At 40.5% G+C, this 18,080-nt stretch overlaps 1 protein-coding gene across 9 annotated transcripts in view; it reads left to right on the top strand.

Annotated features, from left to right (window-relative positions):
- Positions 1-15,055, top strand: part of KLHDC8A (kelch domain containing 8A) — a 37,637-nt gene extending 22,582 nt beyond the window's left edge. For 4 of the 9 annotated variants that reach the window (XM_048496339.1, XM_048496333.1, XM_048496338.1 and 1 more), the window contains 6 exons: positions 485-540; positions 914-1,320; positions 2,980-3,144; positions 9,525-9,740; positions 10,585-10,686; positions 11,359-15,055. In XM_048496339.1, coding sequence (XP_048352296.1) covers positions 945-1,320; positions 2,980-3,144; positions 9,525-9,740; positions 10,585-10,686; positions 11,359-11,552 — 1,053 coding nt within the window. In that variant the 5' untranslated portion in view covers positions 485-540; positions 914-944 and the 3' untranslated portion in view covers positions 11,553-15,055. Of the gene's footprint in view, positions 1-214; positions 541-913; positions 1,321-2,979; positions 3,145-9,524; positions 9,741-10,584; positions 10,687-11,358 lie in introns of those variants that run through there. The other 5 variants (XM_048496340.1, XM_048496334.1, XM_048496341.1 and 2 more) reach the window with 3 other exon arrangements.
- The last annotated feature ends 3,025 nt before the right edge of the window (positions 15,056-18,080 follow it).

The raw sequence follows: 18,080 nt of genomic DNA, 5'->3' as shown, positions 1-18,080 counted from the left end.
CCAAGGCTTCTACCTGCATTTGCTTGAAGCTTAGGGATGGAGGGAACAGTTGCCTCTCTCAATAGACTCAATGCACATTTCTCCATTTTCCCAAATTTATTCCTCTCATATACATAATTGTCAGCTGCTCAAAGCAAAAGAGCAAAAATAATCCCTTGGCTTGTGATAGGAGCTTGTGACTCTGCCTGTGTTCTAACTAATGGGCTGTTCTCTCGCACTCTGGCACAGCTCAGCACTGCTGCTGCATGAGGCAGACTCAGATTATGGGGGCTGGGAAGGATGTTGCTGTAGCTGGATCAGGAAGACAGTGAAAGACTAAAGGACTCATCAAGAGAAACCTTTGGGGAGATTTTGTAGAAGGGAAGCCTCTACAGTAGGAGAAGATCTGATATGTTTGTGTGTCAGTTTTAGGGAACAGAGAGGAGGAAGAAACAAGTAAGCAAATCCAGGCTGTTTGTTGTATTATTATTATTTATTATTACAGCATCAAGTCCCAGAGGATGCAGAAATCGAGGATTAACCCAGGCTCAGGTTTGAAAGGTATGGAAACTGCATATGTGGTGTTATTAGTACTTGTTTGGGCTGTGGGAACAGAGACACGTGGCTTCCTAAGATCTCAGTTTCCAGCTGCTAACTTGGATCCACCAGGGCATTATTGAGGACAAAAGGATTTATGTTCACAAAGCACAACTTTTGTGCTTTGCCCCTGCCAGTAGAGCTCAAAGGCTGACTTCTGGAGGGGAAACCTGCATTGTGGATAATTTGGGGCTGCAGGATGAGGATGACAGCAGAAACTTGTGCTCTGCAGTCAAAAAACCTTTCTTTAAGAAGAAACGCTCGATTGAATCCAGGCATCCATTTCTGATTTACTGTTTCCTGTGCAAATGACCTTGTTCTCTTTGTCTTTTTGCAGTATAAGCGGCAGGTGACAACTTGTCTCTGAGATGGAAGTGCCAAATATCAAAGACTTCCAGTGGAAAACTCTGGCTCCTTTGTCCAGCCCAAGGGTTTATTGCTCCCTTGTGGAGGCTGGTGGGCAGGTCTTTGCTATTGGGGGTTGTGACGACAATGGAACTCCCATGGACTGTTTTGAGGTCTACTCACCTGAAGCTGACCAGTGGAATTCTCTTCCCCCAATGCCTACAGCCAGGGCTGGAGTTGCTGTTGCTACTTTGGGCAAGAGGATAATGGTGATTGGAGGAGTTGGAGCTAACCAGACGCCCTTGAAGATTGTGGAAATGTACAACATAGATGAAGGCAAATGGAAGAAGAGGAATTCCTTGCGGGAATCCTCTATGGGAATCTCTGTGTCGGTAAAAGGCAAGAAAGACCCTTACTCTACTGGAGAGTGTGGCAAAATAACAGTAGTAGCTAGGGTAATTAATTTGATTGGCAGGGTAGGGTAGAGTGTTTTTCTTCTTCCTCACAGACTGATATGGTCAATGGGAAGCTATTAAGTAATTTTGCTATACAGTCACTATGTCCTGGCTCTGACCTTTTGTGCCTGCATTGTTGGAATGACCATCTTTGACTTGCTCAGTGTAAGATCAGGAGCTTTTCAACAGCCTGGCCTAGAACGAGCTATGATATCTGTCTTGTAATTGGAGTGCACCATCTGTTCCTATGACCTGTTCTTCGCTTGTTAAAAACAACTGTCAGGCATGCTCTGTATTCTTGCCAAATGCAGCATGACTTGTTTTCTGCAGAACTGCTTGTGCAATTCTTGAAGGATAAATAATTCAGCAAAAAGTAACTTCATGTGGATGGGATTTTTTTTAATGAGCAGTGTATGAGGGACATAAAGTCACTGCTTAGAAAGCTGAGTGGTCAGCTGTCAGTACAGAGCAGAGCCCCTGACTTTCTGTATTCCTCCCGACAGTGGCTACATGCCTCAGTCAGCAAGCTGCTGTTGAGAACCTGAGCAGTTTGCTTGCAATATAATGTGATGACCTGCTGTTAGGAGGAAGAAAATCACAATCTCTTTTTCACTTAAGGAATGCTTTTACTGCCTAAAGAAGACCTATGGATCTTGGCTTGAATAGGAGAGAAACTTCATTTGGAATTGAGCTAGGATCAGCCAATACACTTTGTTTACTGTTTCCACTTCGGGAATGCTATATGAATGAGGTAGGCAGATAGATAGGGGGATGGACTCAGGGGTGGGATTCAGCAGGTTTGCACCACTTTGGCAGAAACGGTTGTGAAAATGATGCTTGTAAATAACCGGTTGTTAAATTATTTGAATCAGCTCAGGAGCAAAAGAAATGCATTCCTTAATATTATGCGTGAAAATTGTCTAAGTCATTTAATTGTCTGAATTCTAGGTGGGAAGTTCAAAAATGGAATTGCCAGGTCAAAATGAGAGGCTTAGCCAGAGTGAACAGTTAATGGAGGCACACCATTCTGACTTCAGTGGACTCAGAATGATGTAACTCTGTTTAGGACTGCACTGTGAGACAAGAAAAGCTCAAGACATGGCTCTGATTCAATATGGATCATTACAAAGCTGAGCGTGCCAGAACTGATCTAAGAGATTTTTCATCAGAACTGCTGTGAGTTGGGTTCTGCAAGTGGCCAAAACAGAAAGCTATTATATATTCTCTGGCAATTTTAGGGCATTGTATATGAGCTATCTACAGTATTCTTTCAAGAGGACAACCACACATCTCAAAATTAGCAACCAGAACCTAGTGTGCTGATTGGTCAGGTTCCTAGACTAGAATTTATAGAGAGCCTAATTCCATACTAGAGAGTGTTAGGTTTCATCTTTGGGGTAGAAAGTGTAGCTTTTCAGTTTATAAAGGTGATTTGCAGGAAGGGAGATGAGGAATGAGGCAGGGCTATTTATTTCTGCCATTGATGCAACTCATCTGTTTTTCGTTGAGGAGGTATGAAGTAACTTCTTCAAAGTCTGCTGATACAAGCCAGAATCCATATTCTTTCTTTTGTCTCTTTTGTCTCTTGTATTGTTCTGTCCAGATTACAGAATCTATGCAGCAGGTGGAATGGGAGTAGATCTGCGCCCTCACAATTATATGCAGCATTATGACATGTTGAAGGACATTTGGGTGTCACTGGCAAACATGCCCACACCCAGGTATGCTGCCACCTCCTTCTTGCGGGGCACAAAGATCTATGTGCTAGGTAAGAAATGAGCCTCTCTTCTTTTGATTGAGCTTTAACTCATGGATAGAATTGTCCCATTCTATGAACTGGATTTTCAATATGCCCAGATCCTTGGAAAATCTGTTCCATGTTGCCTTCCCATATCAGTTATTATTTCTGCCAAGAATTGTGGAAAAGGACAGAAAATTCCACATTAAATTATTGTAATATACTCTACATGGGGCTACCTTTGAAGATCGTTGAAAATACCAGTTAGTTCAAAACGTAATAGGCAGGTTTCTGTCAGTGATAGCATACAGGGATAATATCTCCCCCATGCCAAAAGATCTGCACTGGTTCCCTATCAGCTGTCACACAATTTGAAATGCTGATTCTTACTTTACTAAGTCCTAAAATATGGTGACCAGATGTCCCGCTTTTGGCGGGACAGCCCCGCCTTAAAACAATTTGTCCCGCGGGTTTTTTGAACCGTCCCGATTTTTGGAAGGCTGCCACTGCCTTCTGGGGTGCGCCCCAGAAGGCAGTGTGGCAGGCTCCTGCACACGCAGCCACAGGAGCGCATTGCCTTCTGGGGTGCTCCCATTCCCCACCCTGTCACAGGGCGGGAAACCGGGAGCGCCCCAGAAGGCCGTGCGCTCCTGCGGCTGTGTGCGCGGCCGCCCGCCCGGGTCCCAATTTACAAAGGTGACAATCTGGTCACCTTATCCTAAAAGGCTTAGGACTAGGGCACCTAAGGGACAGCCCTCCCCCTGTACAGTTAGTTAAGGTTCTTATTTTAAACACTGCTCCTGGTAACTCCACCAAAGAAGTGAGGTGGGTAGCAACAGAAGATGGGGCCTTCTCAGTGGTGGTGCCGTGCCTCTTCTCTGTCCTTTGAAGCTTTCCTAAGGTTGTCAACCACCTACACAAAAAAAGATTCTGTCCCTTAACCAAATCTTAATGGGATATTATTTACCAGTTGAAGTTATTTACCTCTATGCCACGATAAGCTTAAACTACCCCATTTCACATATTAAGTTTCTGTTAAAGGAACAAGATTTTTTCTTCCAGGCTGTTGGTAACCCAAACTTGACTGACAGCTACAGTTTTGTTCTCCCTGTCTTTTAACTGAACCTTATTTCCATGCTTGATTCTGTCCCTATTTTATATTGCTTGCTTTGGGGCTGATTTTATACTGATGGTTTTAAAATGCTGATGATCAGTCTTATTTCTGATGTTCTAATTTGTTTGGTTTTAGGTGTTATTTTAAATTGTGTTTTCATTGTTTTATGCTGTCTGCTACCTCAGGCAGATTCTTGAGAGTGTATAATATAAACATTTTAAATGACACTCTGAAAATCTTCCTGTCTGGCATACAGAAATCTCATGATTTCTATAAGTTCTCAGGGGATTTAGTACCCTAATCTCTGCTTGTTTCTGTTTTCCCCTCTTTACTACTTCCAGTATTATGATCCTTTAGGAGTCAGCTCAGTCTTTTCTGAGCCCATTTTTGGGGCATTTTTTCATTCCTCAATTTATAAAGTTGTTTTTTTCCTGAAAAACTTCCCATTTTATCACGAGTGGTCTGTCACCTTGCTATTAGATACTGTGCAAGGATTGGTGGGGAGGGGGCACTGTAAGGATCTGAAGGAGGGTGGAACAATTTGTGAGTTCCCCACTCCATCTTTTACTACTGGATTGATTTATCTAAATTCACCTCCTCCTTTATGCCTTTAACTGTCTCTCTGCTGTCAACGTTACATACTCCAGGAGTTTATTCAGTCCTAAACAGTCAGGCATTATTTTAAAATTTTCATACATATTCTGCATATTTGGGGAGTCACCTGAGTATACAGAAGTTCTTTCTTGTCTCTGGGTGGTCTGTTTTTGCTGCTTTCATGACTGGTACTCCTGTTAGGCTCTTTACTGCTAGCAGAGGCGTAGCTCCAAGGGGAAAGGGGGGGGTGATGCACCATGAGCGCGCCCCTGTGGGGTGTGGTGGGGGCATTCCAGGGGCAGGATGGGGCATTCTGGGGCGGGATGGGGCGGAGGATGCACCAGTGTACCGGGTTCTTTTCCTTCCTCTGCTTGCCTCCTTTTCCCACAGGGTGACCAGGTACTAAATCTGGGAACGCTTTCACATTGTGCTTGCCGAGTTCATGTGTGTGTAAGTGTGTGTGTGAGATCAACCTATCTGATCACAAACTTTCCCCCTTCCTGCTATGGAAGGATCCAGAACTATAAAGTGGTTGGTTTTGTTTATGTGGATGGGATTTTTTGTATAAATGTATGATGTTATAATGCTAAAATAAAAGTGTTTACTAGGAAGATCCCATAATCCTCTAGGACTGTTTCTTTTTGTACCAAACATTGCTCTTCTTGTTACTTTATAGACTGCCAGGACATCTAGCACACTTGCTCACATTTTTCTGTGATATTTGTGACACATTGTAGACTAAAGAAAAATGGACTAAAAGCTTCTTTCATTCTACACCTTTTCCCCTTGTCCATGTAGATTCCATTGACACCGCACAGGTGCCAGGCAAGTTAATATTTGCAATTTTGCTGTAGAACCCCTTATTCAGTTTTCACATCTCTAGGCTTAACAGATATCTCTGAAATCTTCAAGCCTTCAAACCATCTAGACTAGAAGCAGGTGGAGAAATCCTTTAGTTTGATTTATAAAATCAGCTCTGTCATTCTTTTGAGTTCCTGGCCATATGTTACCGGGCATCAGTAATGTTGTATATGACATGCCTTGAAGGCTTCCAAGCATCCAAGACTTGCGAATCAATCATAACTATGCCACTGCAATTCTTTCACTGTTATCAACAAGGTGTCAAAACAAGATGCATAGTGAAGTAAAGGGACATGCTGAGTCTAATGTTTAGCCACATGGATATAATTTTTTGAAATCTTTTTTATATTTTCATTTGAAAATATATGTTCTTTTATTAGTAATGGATGCTTTAGATCAGAATAAGTGAAAAAGCATCTATTCATTCTGGTTGATATATCTGTGCTGCTTTCATTCATGGCCCGCCTGAGATATTTTGGTGTCTTGGCAGAAAGTCCTGCACTGCACTCACCCTTGGTATCTAAAAGAAGAAACTGCATAATATTGTTGCTGCATAATATTGTTACTTTTCCAAGTAGGGAGAAGGGCCAGGGGATGTACTATCTGGGCTGGTTCCCCTTGGAGGAGAGAGCATTAGAATCTTGTGACATTTTTGTAATACATTATTTGCTTTATTTACAAGCATACAAGGAGATCACAGGTAGAGACAGAAAGGAATTTAGTTAGACAACAGATTCACTACCCCACACCAGATCTCCAGAGAGACAAATATCCTGAATCCCTAAGATGCCCAGCCAACACCCAGAAATGTCCTTCTGCCCTTTTTTCTCTGTTCAGATTTTAGATTTGCTGTTTTTTCTGTCACACAGCACCCCTCCCCCCTTCAGCTGGAAGGGGATAACTTTATTTAAGCTCTGATATCTTTGTGAGCAGAACCATTGGGGAACAATCTCTGTACAGTTAGCCTCCATTGAGCAAAATGTCCACTATTGTTAAGAAAATTAACATTCTTTTGACTTCAGTGCAGGCTCCAGTCTTTATAGGCAAAAACTGAGATCAGACATCACCCTCTGCAGAGTTAGGCATACTCAAGCCCATTTGTTTGAATAGGCTTAGATGCATTTAACTCTGCATAGGAGTTACACTCTTTAGAAGAGCCTAATTGGACCTTCTTACTGTGCTTTGTGTTAGGGCTGGTCCTGTTTTATTTTCGTTTTCTCACTATGCAGTTTTAAGCAGAGTTATACATTTCTAAGTCAGTTGAAGTCAATCACCTAGTCCTAGGACCTCACTGTTTGGCTTGTAAAAACGTACCATTTACGAACCATTTCATTTTCTGACTCATATGCAGTTGCTTACATCCTGCACATTTGAGTTCCTAGCTCTGCAATTTTAATCCCTAAAACAAATAAAGATAATCAGAGAGAACTTAGTTCAGTATTCATATTATTGCCACCTATTGATTTCCCTTATATAAAGAATAAAAAGGGGCCAATTGCTTTTTTTTAAAAAGTTTGTTTTCAGTAGCTATTCAAAGCAACATGAAAAACAGACACAAACCTTTTTCCTTTGGAGATGAACATTTGGCGCATCCCTCATTGAAATCCATATTCAGTTTGAACAGCTGCAAGCAATCCTCTTGGCGTTCAGAGATAAATTGAGAGGTAAAACAAACATGAAGGTGCCAAACTTCCAAACTGTCCTTTGAAAGTTTACCCCAGATAATTGTACATGCTTGTGTATTCTTTGCTGAAAGGCTTTCTCAATAGTTGCTGTTCTCTGAAGGCAAAACTAATTTCATCTATTTTTGTTTCTTTATTTAAAAACCCATCACCCCTTTTGTTTCCAGAGTGGTGTATAATATACAAAAATTTACAAAATGTATAAACAAAATATTAAAATCACAATAATAAGCCAATATAAAAAGGGCAAGAAAAATCAGGAAATTATATATGTATTAAATGCCTGCTGGAGCAAAAACCTTTTCCATTTTTTGTGGAACATCCAGAGGGACGGAGCACAGTGAATTGCTCTAAGGAATGATATTTGAAAGCATCAGGGTATCGATCCAAAAGTTCCAAAAATGTTAAAGTAAGTATTACCTGAATGAGGGATTTCCTGACTGATCTTAGATCGAAGGTGGATACAGAAGCAGGAATTTCCTGAGATATCCAGGACTGAGACCATTTAGGGTACTGTAGGTGAAAACTAACACCATTCAAGACAGAAACCTAAAACATTAGTTAGTTACGTTTATTACCTCCCTTGTCCAAAAATAACCAGGACTGCCATCTGGCCTTTCTTCTGTGCCTTTAATAGCATTTGCTGGACACACAAACATGTATCAAGTACAGTTTTATCCAAAATGTGCCCTTGCCAGGAAATGTTTTACCTGCTAAATTTATGTTTTTTTAGACTGGAACTGAATATTACATGTATTACAGGGATATCACCTACAAATTGGAGAGTTCTTCCCTTCCCTGCTTCATATGTAAGGATACTTAAATTACATGTTGCATTCCCCCACTTTTCCTCTAGAAGGTGAAAAACTCCAATGGTGATGCTCTGACATCATAGGATGAATGTTCCTAAAAGTTACAGAGCAAAGGACAACAAGTGGATAAGAGGAATGCTGATTTGGTAGCATCTCCTTGATATGTGTAACATATAGCTCTAGCCTCAGGCTGCTATAAGGTGTGCAAAAGTGAAAAAGATAGCAACCATGTAAGTTTCTAAACAAGCATATTACCCTTGCACAAGAAAGCTATCAGGAGCTGGCATGGATGGAAAACAAAGGGCCAGACAGAATGAAGAGACAAAAGAAAAAGACTGTGGTGCAATGGGAAGAAACATATTGGAAAATTTTCTTCCCACCGCAACTCTGTTTCTTTGGACATTATGACAGCTGACATTCTACTGCTCTTAATGTGGATCTGTAGCATTCTGTAGGCATAAGATTTGAGCAAAGAAGGCAAATTTCAGATGGATTTTTACACTCTGCTTCCACAGATCATGTGACTTTTATCTCTCCCTATGTCCTACATCATGGACTCTCCATTATTCTTCAAACTTAATAAGCAGATTGTTTCTTCATGCTACTCTATGGCTGTCATGCATGATGTAAACAGTACTTGAGTGATCAAATCACATTTTGAAACTTATGTAGGGAGCCATGTCAATTTTTCTTTATTTTACTGTAAGGGAACTTGTCTATTGGGACTGGAGGGGGGATGAAATATGCTGAACTGATCAAGATGGACAGCTACAGTTATTAAGAAAGACACTGGCAACACAAGCTTTCTCTAGAAACCCTGGGCAAGAAATCATAGTCTATAACTGTATCTTGCTTTTATTTGGAAAGAATATTTACACCTAAGAACAAAAAGTTTGATGGTAAGGTGAAGGGACAGTCATTCTATTCAAGCCAGTATGGCCTTAGAGTAGGAATGAATTCCACTGGTACCTATGTTAGTCAAAGTCTCCACTACTGTTTAAATGATGTGGAGGGTTCTTAGTTTTAGTGAAGATCTCCTATTAAGACTGCCAGCTTGCTGTGTACTCATGGCTGTTCTATACTCCAAATGAAGTACAAAATTTTCTTCATAACTGAACCTAATCAGGCTTTGCAATAAAATTGCTACTTCTCAGTAAGAACTGTAGAATAACTGAACAGTCTTTTAGTGGCATGGATTGTCCTTTAACAGTGACCCTTTAGCTACCTTTGCTCCCTCCACAATTTTCATCCCTCTTGCCAAAACATCTCCAAACCTACATTTTGCTGTAGGTCAGTGGATGATATAAGCAACATTGACTCTTCACTGTACTCCTTTCTTCATCCCAGGTGGAAGGCAATCCAAATATGCTGTGAATGCCTTTGAAGTCTTTGACATTGAAACTAGATCATGGACCAAATTTCCCAGCATCCCTAGCAAAAGGGCCTTTTCAAGCTTTGTGTGTACAGAGGATAACATCTTCAGCATTGGAGGACTGCGACAGGGCCGGTTATACCGTCAACCCAAATTTATGAAGAATGTGGATGTGTTTGACATTGAGCAAGGTGATTTCTGCTTCAGTTTCTACCTTTTTTCCAATATGTATTATTAAGAGTAATATAGGTGGGGTGAAAGGGAACATATGATAGTTTTTTTGAAGTTGAGGCAACATATAGACTTCAAAATATTAATAAAATCCATCCACCAATGAATGACATCAGTTTGCATGAACATATTATGAAATTTGTGCTGCCTACCTCTGCTGAAAACTGATGACTGGAAAGCAGATGATGGCAACTATTCATCATTGGGATGGCTCTTATGTTTTCAGTGTGAAAAAAAATCCATGAATTCTGGTTGTTGTTCTCACCTTCAAAAGGGCAGGGATGTCAGACTCTTGCAATCACTAATGAACTGATTTATGGAGTCAAACCTTCAACTCTCTCCTAAACCATTCTACAAATAACAAAATCAATAGTAAGAGGGGGACATTTTGAATAGTTCTGAATCTTTGTTCCCTTGAATCCAGGTATAGACATTAGACTAATGAAAGTCCTCTGTTTAAGTATAAGGCAAAGTGTTTTTTCAGCTGCTCAGTGGACATTTCACAAAACATCAGATCAAGCTACATCTCCTAATGACTACTGTAGCCTCAAATATATCAAGTATTTTGGTGTCTGCCCATCCTACAGCATCAGCTCAATTTCCAAATTTTAGAGCTGACTTTCCATCACCCGAATAGATTGTGCTTTGTGGTTGAATGCTGAATCTAGCATAGTGAAAACACATGCATACACCTTTGTATTTCCTTGATCTTAGTGTTTTTTAAATCTCTTGGTTTCTGTGAATCAAAAAGCTTCAATAAAGTCACAGACAATCCTGATTAATGGATGTTCTGCTTAATTTCAGGCGGTTGGATGAAAATTGAACGATCTTCCTTCCTGAAGAAGCGGAGAGCAGATTTCGTAGCTGGCTACTTGAAAGGAAGAATCATTGTAGCTGGAGGACTAGGTAAGGACAGTTCCACTCCATTTCCTTCAAGTGAAATCACTGTAGAAATTACAAAGCGCTATTTTCACCAAATTACTACTACTACACTCAATGCCCTTCAATAGCTCTTTCAGTGTTGCTTTCCATGTGCAATTATACAGAAAGTGCCATGGTGTATTCAGGTGGTTTACTGAGGCATGAAAATGTTGTAGGCAAAAAGATCCAATTCCATCTGATTCACAAAGTAAACTGAGAAGGAGCTGGGATGCTTATGCTGAGGAGTCTGCCATACCTTTCCCTAAAATAATCCAGAGAATTGAAATGATTCTGAGAGCTGTTGTTATAAATTCTGGCTATATGACATTCACTTTTAAATTAGTTTAAATGTTCAGTATAGACAAATGGTATTGACTGTATCTATCTTTGAAGGTGATCATCAATTATATACATGTGTGTATATATGTGTGCATGTATATACATGCACATGTGTGTGTGTGGAAAGAAAAAGTGTGTGCCAGCATGGCGTAATGGTTAAAGTGTGAGACTAGGATCTGGGAAACCCGGATTTGAATCCCCACTCTCCTATGGAAACTTGCTGGATGACCAATGGGCCAGTCACACACATTCACAGGGTGTGTATGTGTTATACAGAGAGAGCACATTCCCTCACTCTCTCTCTTTTTCTTTCTCTAGGAAATCAGCCAAATGTTCTGGAGTCAGCTGAGGCCTTTCACCCTGTTAAGAACAAGTGGGAGTACCTGCCTCCAATGCCCACCCCACGATGTGCCTGTTCCAACATTGTGGTAAAAAATTGCCTTCTGGCTGTAGGTGGAGTGAACCAGGGCCTGAGCAATGCTGTGGAAGCGCTCTATGTGTCTGACTCCTAGCTGGGCCTTCTCCACTCCCTCCAGCAAAAGAGGGACCTACATTAGTACCCAAGAAAGTGATAGCTCTGCAGCTCAGTGTGTTGGGCCAGCAACTACTACTCCACACAGGTGGACTTGGCACTGTTCCCTTAACCTTCCTCCTACTCAGCTGTTTTTATTTAACCCTTTCACTGTGTATTTTGGGAGTGTGGGGGTGGATAGCTCCTTGTCCCTGCACAGATACACAATCTTGTGGCTCTGTAATTAGCACAAATGTTCCTTGTGATGAAGTCACTTATGCTGTTGAGCTCTACCACCTAAGATGCCAATAGCTGGCTCCCAGTGCCAACTCTGAATAGCTATGGAACATGCTACCAGTAAACTTTCACAGGATAAGATGGGATGCTTTGGCCAAGGACTAGCAAAGAGCATCTTCTATAAACTGAAAAGCCTTTTTGCCTTCCTCTGAAATATGTTCTACACGGTTGTTGATCAGGTTCTTTCAAATATTATTCACATATGGGAGCAAACTGAGAACTGCATCCAATGGAGCTTGCATAGCCCAGTACTCTCTAAAAAGCCCCAGTGGTGCTGGTGAATTGTAATGTTTCAGTCCTGTAGGAATCAACAGCAGTGCACAGCTCCAAAGTTTCCCTGCTGTTACATTAGTCTTTAAGGCATGCAGAGTTCAGTGCATTTGGATTGAATTTCTAGGGAGCATCCTATCTGTGAGAGAGCAACAAGTGCTACGCTTTGATTCATAGCTTCTGCAATTAGAGCACATATTGCTTTTGACAGAGGGCTGATGGCTAAAAAGCAGTAGTTAAAGAGATCAGTTTATGTAGGGGAATGCCTCTGTACCAGGGATTTAGATCGTGCTCCTTGCAAATAGTATTGTCTCTCATATACACATTGCACATTCTCTCTCTCTCTCTCTCTTTCTCTCTCTCTCTCTCTCTCACACACACACAAGTTTGTATCCAGTGTTCAGACCATTGTACACAAGGAACCATTTGTAAAATCTAGATTCAGCTTAATATTCCCATAATTTGTGGAGCAATAATTTTGTGGGCTTTAGCACATAACAGCTTTCACATGTGCCCCAACAAAAATGAGGGTACAGCTTCCCCTAGAGTTTTTATTTCATATATTGTTTTCTTATTTATTTTGGCTTGGGTACAGCCTCCCCTAGACACAGTGTGTAACAGACTTCCCTCTGCGATACACCTCTGAAGATGCCAGCCACAGATGCAGGTGAAACGTTAGGAACAAGATCCATCAGACCACGGCCACACATCTTGGAAAACCCACCAGAACCAGCCTCCCCTAGAGTTTTTAATTCATATATTGTTTTCTTATTTACTTTGGCTCTGAAGTTGAAACTGTCACTTTGTCATTCAACTGATGTATAATAGATCATTTCAGTATTAGTAAGTAGCACAATTAAATTCTATATTAATATGTTATCTTGAAGCTCTTGCTACAGAGGGTTAACTTCCTGCTTTGAATCATGCACATAATGGACATGCATAATGCACATAGTGAGTGTGTCCAACAGTATGAAATCAGATACATTGTCCTTGCATAGGGAAGTTCATGTGTGAATGCAAAAACTGACTGTCCCCAACTCAATTCTCCACGACATTCTTCCCAATAGATTCTGAAGAAAGCCCAAACAAATGCCCTAAGTCCAGCTAAAACAAGACCAGAGTTTGTCAGGGTGTCAAACTCAAATGTGTTATAGGACCATCTTCCCACACAGAAGATGTGTAGGAGTTCCCATTACTTTTCATCCTGGAAAATATCAATTTCACATGAATTCAATAGCAAACAACCAGTTCCACTTAAATTCTAATATTTGTCCTTGCTGTATGGTGGTGATCCTTGGACAAAGTGTTCTCACCTTCAAAATGGCAAGGATGTCAGATTCTTGCAATCACTAATGAACTGGTTTATTTGCCTTACTAAGGACACTGACCTAAGACTATAGTTGGATTTTAAAGTATGAGATGCTGCATTAATTTATTATGGAGCCTGTCTGGTATGCTTGAACAAGATCTTATCTAAGAAGGCTGAGATGTGAATCCTGTTTTCAAAACTCCCCTGAAGAAGCCCCTTTTGGACATTTCACCCAGCCACTGTCAGCTGTATGCACACTGTTGTTACTTATTTAAAACTGTTCCATTTTGTGCTTTGTCATGCTGGTCCCCATCCTAGTTCACATGAGAAAAACAGATTCAGTGGGGCTGTGCTCAACAGTTATAATATATTATATTATTATCAAGCCATGGTAGAATAATGAGGACTGGGTTCCCTGTAAAGTTGCTGTAGTGATAAGAAAGGTACGCAAAACACATCTTCATCACTCATGTTGGTATGGTAATAACAGTCGTGCTTTTTCAGGGAGCAACTTTCATGTACATTTGTTAATAAAGTCCCCGGTCCCTGGGAAGAAAATAGGATTGAGCATGTTATAATCGCAGACATGTTGTGCCAAACAAGATTTGGGGGCATGGAAGGGGTAGAGGAAGCTGTATGCCAGCTTAGCAAGAAGCAATCTGGGGTGTAAACAGCCTAAGCTTCTTTCCTTCTTTTGGAAAGCCACTTGCTGTTTCTAATGTGGTATACAAAAGAAGGCTTTCCTCTTGCTGGCTGATAGAGCTGTCTGCGCTAATCCTCTGCCCATACTGAGCTGGCAGATTCAGCAGATGACGCAAATGCTGGCAGAGGGAGCCTCTGAAAATCCATTCCTGTGCTGAGTAACAACTCAGCAGGCAAAGCATCCTCTTGCATTCCCACTGTGAGCCAATTCCACACATTTCAGAAGGAAAGACACCTGCGAAGACACGAAAAACAAATTGGGTATATTTAGCCTATAGAAGGAAGATTAAGGGCTGCTTTATACACATGACATCTTCTCATATAGGATCTTATGAGAAATGACTGCATGAAGATAGCTATTTTGACTTTTGCCACTTGCTGGGGAAACCCACTGATTGCTGTGGCTTCTTATGTATCATCATGTGTATGATTGTCACATGTGACCATCTCTGGGGATGTTCCTGCATCCAGTTACTCTTGAATAGTGGAAATTTTGTATGTGGAAATGTTCTCCTTAACAGGGGAAAGTGATGGATATCTTCAAATATTTAGATTGATAATAAAACAGAACAGGTAAACAGTAGGGTTTTTTTTCTTCCCCTGCAGTTTAGGAAATTGGAAGAGAGCAAAAGATTTCAGAATATTTAAATTGAAATAGGCTCTATGACAGCACAACACAAAGCCACATCTGAACTTTTTTCTGCCTCATCAAGGATTGATTAATATCCCTCGTTTAAGCAACTTGCCCTTTGTTCCCTAGAATACAATTGAAGATCCTTTAGGCTATGTTTTGTAGTTGTATAAAATATGATAGATACTCCTCTTTTCTTTTTCCAGACACCAAAGTCCTGGAGTGACCCCCCATTTTAGATGTAATGATCTTGTAGCATCATAAGTGTGGGCAGAGATCAGCAAAACATTATTTTTTTTAAAAAAAGGAAAGGAAAATGCAGCAATAGTTGGATAAGGGCATGAGTGGCCTGGGTAAATGAAGAATGAATGTGGGAAATGTGGACAGTGTCCTGGCGGTGGCTATAAGCAAATATATCAGTTGGGTGCAGAAAAGAAAATAAAGCATATGGATCTTGACAGGTGCTGAGTCTGGAGTAAAAGGCCTCGCAGGGACCATCAAAGGCACAAGGGACTGCCAGTCCACAGATCTTTTCTTTATTTCAAATAATATTAAGTCTGCTTTTCTATCATGGTGCGTATATTTAACCTTCTGACACAGTGCACTAGGATGTTAAGAGTTCTATTCTCTGAGTACAATAGGGCTATGACAGTGCAATCCTAAGAACACTTTCCTGGAAGTAAGCCCCATTGACTACACTAGAATGCAACTCTGAGTAGACCTGCTTAGAACTGCTGTCTGAGTTGTTTATGCTTCTGAAGCAATCTAGAGGCATCAAAATACTTTCCTAGCAAAGCTGATGATAAAATATGATGGATAATGCCCTGCACAGTCCGCTGTCACCTTTAAATTGGGGTTCCCTCATGGGTGCCATGGCATCCACTAGTTCCTTCCCTGGGAGGTGGACCTGGCACAGGTAAACCTGACATTCACCAAACTTTTTAGAAAGTGGGGAGAGCCATTGTAAGTCAGAGCTTGTTATCAGCTGCCATCATTCAAAATGAAAGAGTTTTTCACAGCTACACTAGCAACCACTGTAGAATCAGGAGGACTGGTAAACATTCCCCTTCAGGTCTTCCTTCTTCTTATTCCTTCTCTTTCTCCCTTCCTCCACCCTGCACTTTCTGTCATATCTTTTTATTCTCTTATCTCTTTCTCCCTCCTCCCCTTCCCTCAGGCTTTCTTTCATTACTTTTTACTTACTTCAGAAATTCTTCTATGAAAGGAGGAAGGTACTGATTGGCTCTACTTCCTGTGGCAGCCATTTTGGGATGGTGCTCACCACACCCTCTCAAAATTCCAAAGGTGCTTGAAAAAGATTGTGGGGCCCTGCTCTAGATAATAACAGAGGTAGTACGTATGATGTAGAAGATACCACAGCTCTGATTATTTGTGTTCACAAGTTTAGAATTTCTTCAGCTTATGCCCAAATGGTCCCTACTACAGAACCAATGGGTAGGAAAGAATAATCTGCATTGCCCCTAAAACAAGATATCCTGTTCAGAACTATTGTATGTTAACTGTAATACCGGATAAAATAAGAATTGTATAAAATTTGTCAACTAGTCAAAGGTTCAAAACAAAGATCCATATGCAACAATGTACTTTTTATACTTTGTAGATTTGAGTTATTTTCATTAATGCTGGAATATTTGAAATATCTGAAGTATCTAAAAAATGGTTTCCAAAATCACACAGTCTACTGCTCTACAGCTATGATCCAGAAAAACAAGGTTGATTTGTGTTTCATGATCATTCATAGTATTGTTTGCCTGACTATACTGTATAGTGGAAGATCTGCATGTATCATCATCAGTGAGCATAATTTACCAAGCACAACAGCCATATTTTATAAAAGTGTATACACACATAGACATAAAAAAGAAACTCCCCTTGAGCTAGTGACAGGGGCAAGTTTTAATTATCTCTAAGGAGGAAGGGATATTTGGTGAGGAGCAAGAGCTTTCAATCTGCCTCTTAGTATAACTCACATTTTGGGGGCGGGAAAAATTGTGTGAATCTGCTCTGCACGTTGCTTTTTAATCAGTGTGTGCTGTTCTCAGCAAAGTGTTTGATTCCCGTGTTGCAAATAGTGCATTTGAATATTACTGGGCTTTGCACAGCCAATCAAATGAGGCAACCTATAAAGCCTGACTCTACAGAACAGAGATTTTATCATGCTTTTAAAAGTATGTCTTACAATCCCATCCAAAGGGGAGAGGGAAACAGCTTGGGAGAGTGGCATGGGGCTGTGCTGGCGGATTTGCCTTCCCTGGGGCAAGCCCTCTTGAGGCACTGAGGCGACATGGCAACAGCACTTTTCCCAGTTGCCCAGGACTATGGATGGGGCTGCCAACCAGCCAGCCAGCCAGCCAGCCAGCCAGCCAGCGAGTCATAAAATGAAATGCTACACCAACTTTTATTTTTGCAAATCAAACAACTTTTGTTTGCTAAATTTACAGCTGAATTTTGAGCTGGTTGATGAAAATAAGGCAGAATACACTTGTAATTTATCACACATCTAAACAAAATGTGTTAATATTCATAGGTGACTGGAACACAAAAAGTCAGAAACAAAGCAGAATCAAGTATTGTTGAAAAATTTGACTTAGGAGCATGAAATGAAGCATGAGCACTTTGTTCATGTTGAACATATGTTTCAGGAAACCAGACAGGCGATGGTATATGTGACCGACACCAAATGGTCAATATAGAAATAATTGTTGTAAGCTGAAGATTTGAAGTTCTATTCTCTCTGCTAAAAAGACCAAGAACTGATTGTGGTACAGACCATGAATTTTAATATAAAAAATTAGAATACAGCTGAAGAAAAATCATTGATATAGTGTCAAAATAAATCTAAACAATATTCCTGAAGAGTTTGAAAACCATGTAAAGAACAGATTTGATTACTACATTCAAGTCAATGGGAACAGAAAGAACTATGGATTCCTCCTGACAATATTCCTCCTCTCCCAATAACAGCTTCCTTCAGCATTTAAAAAATTCTGCTGGAAGACTGTTAAACTCGCTCTGCAACAGCTAATTGGCTCTCAGTGAAAATTTGGGGATTTTCTATATCCCAAAATGTTTTAGGGCCTTGACTCTGTTGCAAATGTGAAGCCTAAACTTCACACTCATTTATTTTTATTTTGTTCAATTTGTATCCTGCCCTTTCCTGACAAATGTCAGGCTCAGAGCTGCTAACAACTTAAAATACAATCAAATAGACCACATAATATACAAAACACAGTTAAAAGAATTGTCATTTTTTTTAGAAAAATCCAATTGATGCCCTGTCAATTTGACACTACATT

Source organism: Sphaerodactylus townsendi, linkage group LG05 (genome assembly GCF_021028975.2).
Source record: "Sphaerodactylus townsendi isolate TG3544 linkage group LG05, MPM_Stown_v2.3, whole genome shotgun sequence".
Lineage (NCBI taxonomy): Eukaryota > Metazoa > Chordata > Lepidosauria > Squamata > Sphaerodactylidae > Sphaerodactylus > Sphaerodactylus townsendi.
The sequence above is the reverse complement of the archived record's forward strand: the minus strand, read 5'-3'. Positions and strand labels throughout refer to the sequence as shown.